Raw genomic sequence first — 5,055 nt, 5'->3', positions numbered from 1 at the left:
TGATCCCTACGCGCCCCGGGCAACAGATTACTTATCCTCGCCCTTAAGGCATTCGACGTGAGTTTATGGAATGGAATCGTACCTGCTGCACGGGAGAGTTATCAATAATTTCCATACAGAAACACCCTAAGAAGGTGGAGCGTTTGGATGTCCACGAGGCGGTGAAAGCGATGAGTTGCGCGCGCAAAGCCATCGAGAACATCGTTGGTAATGGAATTGGGGACTCTATGGGGGAGGGGCCCACACTAGAACCGGGATTTCGGCCGGGTCGCCCCACGCTAAGGCTGCTTCAGCGCTTCCAGATGGCCCTTGGTCACCCGTCGCCGTCGCACATGGGAGCGGCATTCATAGTTTACGCGAATGCCGTGGATGTCACACGGAAAGCGGCTGATGGTTTTATTTTACAGCAGAATGAAAGGAACAAAAGTTGGCAAAACACTGTTAAACAGCCGGACGCTTGCAAGAGGCATAAAGCAACTGCATCAGAGCGCACTGTGCCCCTCAGCCTCGGACTCGCAGAGCCAACTCTTGGAAGCATTTCCGCTATCACATGACGGCTTTTTTGCGGATAATTTGGCGCTATCGGCGCGATACACGAAGAGGGACCCCGAAGACCGCACACCGCAGGGCAGCCCCGGCGTTGTGATACAATGGCAGCAAAAGTGACTTATGTACGCCCGCACGCCGGTGACGAAATGCAAACTGCTCAGCTACATTGAACACTTATCGTCAATGTAACATCACGGTGGGGCTCGGGCTGGGGTTGGAAAAGTACCGAAGATGTTTTGGGACGGCGCGCTGCGCAAACACAGCGAATAGCAAGCCGCAGGGCGCTGAAAATAGAAACCGTTTGGACGACGGCGTATCACCCAGATGAGGCGTTGCGTGCTTTACACTTCCGGTTTTTACAATTACGTGACACGTGCAGAGCTGATGTGTGACATTAGTGCGTCTCAGAAGGTATTCGAGAGGCGACCGGAGCGGACCGGCACAAAGACAGCCAAACCATCGAGGACGTATCGCACGCGCACTATACAACCCCACCCGTAACTTCGTGCCGGGACGGAAGCCGCTGATCCAAACTTCTCCAACGCCTTCCTTTTCAATGCAACAGGGCCTTCCGCGGGAAGATAAGGCCCGTGTGCGCAAACTGTCCCGGAGAGGCTTAGATCGGCGAATGGACATTCTTAAACCAGAGGTCCGGCCAGACCCTCAGCCCAAGTGAGGACGAAAAAACGATACATCGGGTCAACAAAAGCGGCGGCGCACTTGCACGTGGCCGCTGTGTAGGACCCCTTGCACTGGCGGTGGGCCTGCGAAAGGCACCGAATCCCTTCCTAATTCACAAGGCGGTGCTGCCCAGCCTCTCGATATACCCGCTTTCGTTCTCCACCATGCCGGAGGCGAGCGCAGTTACCATTACTGACCCGTCCCTGCACAAATTGCGGTGGTCAGCTGTGACAATACCGGGCAGGAACAATTGCATTAGACCACAGTTTGTACTCCCCTGCTGCGGCGTGGCATTGAACGAAGGCGCGCGGCGAAATTGCGAAGAATGTCGCTGGCATGTCACAGTTGCCCGACCGGGGGTTTGCAGACACCGCGGCCTATTCGAAGCGTTTGTTGTGATCTGGGGAAATATACTCGGGGGCCCACCGGGACACATTTCACGACCAAATGCAAAGAATGGATGCGCGGGCCGACAGCGTTGGCTGGCACTGCTGGTGGTCGCCGCACAAAATCAACTCATGGGTGGCCCGTTCCACCGGTGGCAGGAACCGTAATTTCCACTGGCGACGCTTGCACCCCAACCAATCCCAACGACCACGACCTCGGTGTTAACAACCTTCTTTCACGCTGAGGGACAAAAAAGGTGTACTAATTGCGGTGCGATATGGCAAACACCGAACGAGTGCATTGACGAATATGGCGGCGGATCTTCTGGCGTAGGCGCGTTCTTTTGAAAAATGAAATGCGGTGATGCGTCGCGTCCAGCGTATGATCCATCAGAACCCATGCAACCGCGGCCCGTACTGGCGGCTTCGCGAGTATCAACAACAGCAAGCCTCAACACTAAACATTCAAAGGCGTCACGACGGCACCACCTTCGCAGCCACATTTGTGATACAAAGCAATCGGTTCGCGAGCTAAACAGGTCTTGAATTGAAAAGCAGGATGCAAGATGTAAAGCAATAACTACAAGACAGCGCATCTACCGCAAGAAAACATTGTTTTACCCAACAAGCTACCATGCCCCGGAGGCAATTTTTTTTTTTTAGAATTTTCTTCGTGCCTTCGTGAGAGTTTCCCCCCACTGGCGCGGCCATCAGCCATCACCGTAGAGCCCTGAGATGCTATCGGTCTGGCGACTGTGGCAGAGTCTCCCTTTTTCATTCATCCTAACACACCCTCTATAATTTTTGTTGTATTTCCGCATATGAACGGAATACAGCAGATGGGGCGAGAAGCCTCCCACCCTGGACTCTCCAAAAGATGACAATTGGCAATCCTTTTTTGGAGGTCCACATCACCGGACAGCAGCATCTTAGCGCGGATGATACTGCTGATGGCACGCTGGCACGTGCCCAGGGACCGACAAATGAAAAACGGTGTCCCAGCAAGACGCTGCTGATCCCTGTGCTGTATGATGCCGTAGCCGGAGCACAGCAGTGTTCCCCATGAAAGGAACGCTGCTGGCTCTTGGCTTCCCCCGATGATACGGGGTACTGGACCCTGGCACCACGTTGAGTTGGCCGGCATCGCCAGGGCCCCGGAGGCAACATAGCCAACACCAAACGACACCGCCATCCTGCAGAAGTTCTGCTTCTCCGGTCGCCTTGAATAACTTCAACTCACCACAAAACGACACCAGCGCTTGACGTCACTTTTAGCTACGACTATTGAAAAACAGGGTAAACAGGAACCAAAATCATACAGCACCCCCATTAACAAGAGAATAGACAGAAAAAACTAAGCAACAAACAAAGAAGTGGAAAAGTCGGCATGTCAGCAAGTCTAACATCTAGCATCGCCTCCTCACCCTTCAACAAACGCACACCCAAAAGACAACACAATGCACGAAAAATATTCACATCAGCAGAAGAAAAAAAAACCAAAAAATACAAAATAAAGAAAAAAACAACATTTATCAGCGGTGAAGAGAACGGTGCAACTAGAGAAAAAACAAGAATAAAAAAAGACACAATCAACAAACACAAAACATATTGAAACCAGAGACAAATGGGTATGATTGTGCAACACTGTTTTTGCACAATCATACGCATAAACGCGTATTTGACGTGAAAATACGCAATAGTGCACAATTTGTGAACAAACATGCCACATTGTGCATGTTATGCAAGAATGCGTGTTTTACACAAAAACACTTTACATGTTGCGTTGCTACACTGTTTTTGCACAATCATACGCATAAACACGTATTTGACGTGAAAATACGCAATAGTGCACAATTTGCACACAAACACTCAACATTGTGCATGTTATGCAAGAATGCGTGTTTTACACCAAAACACCTTACATGTTGCGTTGCTACACTGGTTTTGCACAATCATACGCATAAACGCGTATTTGACGTGAAAATACGCAATAGTGCACAATTTGTGAACAAACATGCCACATTGTGCATGTTATGCAAGAATGCGTGTTTTACACCAAAACACTTTACATGTTGCGTTGCTACACTGTTTTTGCACAATCATACGCATAAACGCGTATTTGACGTGAAAAAACGCAATAGTGCACAATTTGCGAACAAACATGCAACATTGTGCATGTTATGCAAGAATGCGTGTTTTACACCAAAACACTTTACATGTTGCGTTGCTACACTGTTTTTGCACAATCATACGCATAAACGCGTATTTGACGTGAAAAAACGCAATAGTGCACAATTTGCACACAAACATGCAACATTGTGCATGTTATGCAAGAATGCGTGTTTTACACAAAAACACTTTACATGTTGCGTTGCTACACTGTTTTTGCACAATCATACGCATAAACGCGTATTTGACGTGAAAATACGCAATAGTGCACAATTTGTACACAAACATGCAACATTGTGCATGTTATGCAAGAATGCGTGTTTTACACCAAAACACTTTACATGTTGCGTTGCTACACTGTTTTTGCACAATCATACGCATAAACGCGTATTTGACGTGAAAAAACGCAATAGTGCACAATTTGCACACAAACATGCAACATTGTGCATGTTATGCAAGAATGCGTGTTTTACACCAAAACACTTTACATGTTGCGTTGCTACACTGTTTTTGCACAATCATACGCATGAACGCGTATTTGACGTGAAAATACGCAATAGTGCACAATTTGCACACAAACATGCCACATTGCGCATGTTATGCAAGAATGCGTGTTTTACACCAAAACACTTTACATGTTGCGTTGCTACACTGTTTTTGCACAATCATACGCATGAACGCGTATTTGACGTGAAAATACGCAATAGTGCACAATTTGTGAACAAACATGCAACATTGTGCATGTTATGCAAGAATGCGTGTTTTACACAAAAACACCTTACATGTTGCATTGCTACACTGTTTTTGCACAATCATACGCATAAACACGTATTTGACGTGAAAATACGCAATAGTGCACAATTTGCACACAAACATGCAACATTGTGCATGTTATGCAAGAATGCGTGTTTTACACAAAAACACCTTACATGTTGCGTTGCTACACTGTTTTTGCACAATCATACGCATAAACGCGTATTTGACGTGAAAATACGCAATAGTGCACAATTTGCACACAAACATGCAACATTGTGCATGTTATGCAAGAATGCGTGTTTTACACCAAAACACTTTACATGTTGCGTTGCTACACTGTTTTTGCACAATCATACGCATGAACGCGTATTTGACGTGAAAATACGCAATAGTGCACAATTTGCACACAAACATGCCACATTGCGCATGTTATGCAAGAATGCGTGTTTTACACAAAAACACCTTACATGTTGCATTGCTACAGTGTTTTTGCACAATCATACGCATAAACGCG

At 47.3% G+C, this 5,055-nt stretch overlaps 1 protein-coding gene across 1 annotated transcript; it reads left to right on the top strand.

Annotated features, from left to right (window-relative positions):
- Positions 1–3,350: 3,350 nt before the first annotated feature.
- TbgDal_IV3750 (T. brucei spp.-specific protein, (fragment)) lies at positions 3,351–5,054 on the top strand (the record flags this gene model as incomplete). The annotated part of the gene is made up of 1 exon (XM_011774662.1): positions 3,351–5,054. A coding segment is annotated over one exon (1,704 nt), but the record flags the coding sequence as incomplete, so codon positions are not given.
- Position 5,055: the final 1 nt, after the last annotated feature.

The sequence above is a fragment of the Trypanosoma brucei genome, chromosome 4, assembly GCF_000210295.1.
Source record: "Trypanosoma brucei gambiense DAL972 chromosome 4, complete sequence".
Classification (NCBI taxonomy): Eukaryota; Euglenozoa; class Kinetoplastea; order Trypanosomatida; family Trypanosomatidae; genus Trypanosoma; species Trypanosoma brucei.
The sequence above is the reverse complement of the archived record's forward strand: the minus strand, read 5'-3'. Positions and strand labels throughout refer to the sequence as shown.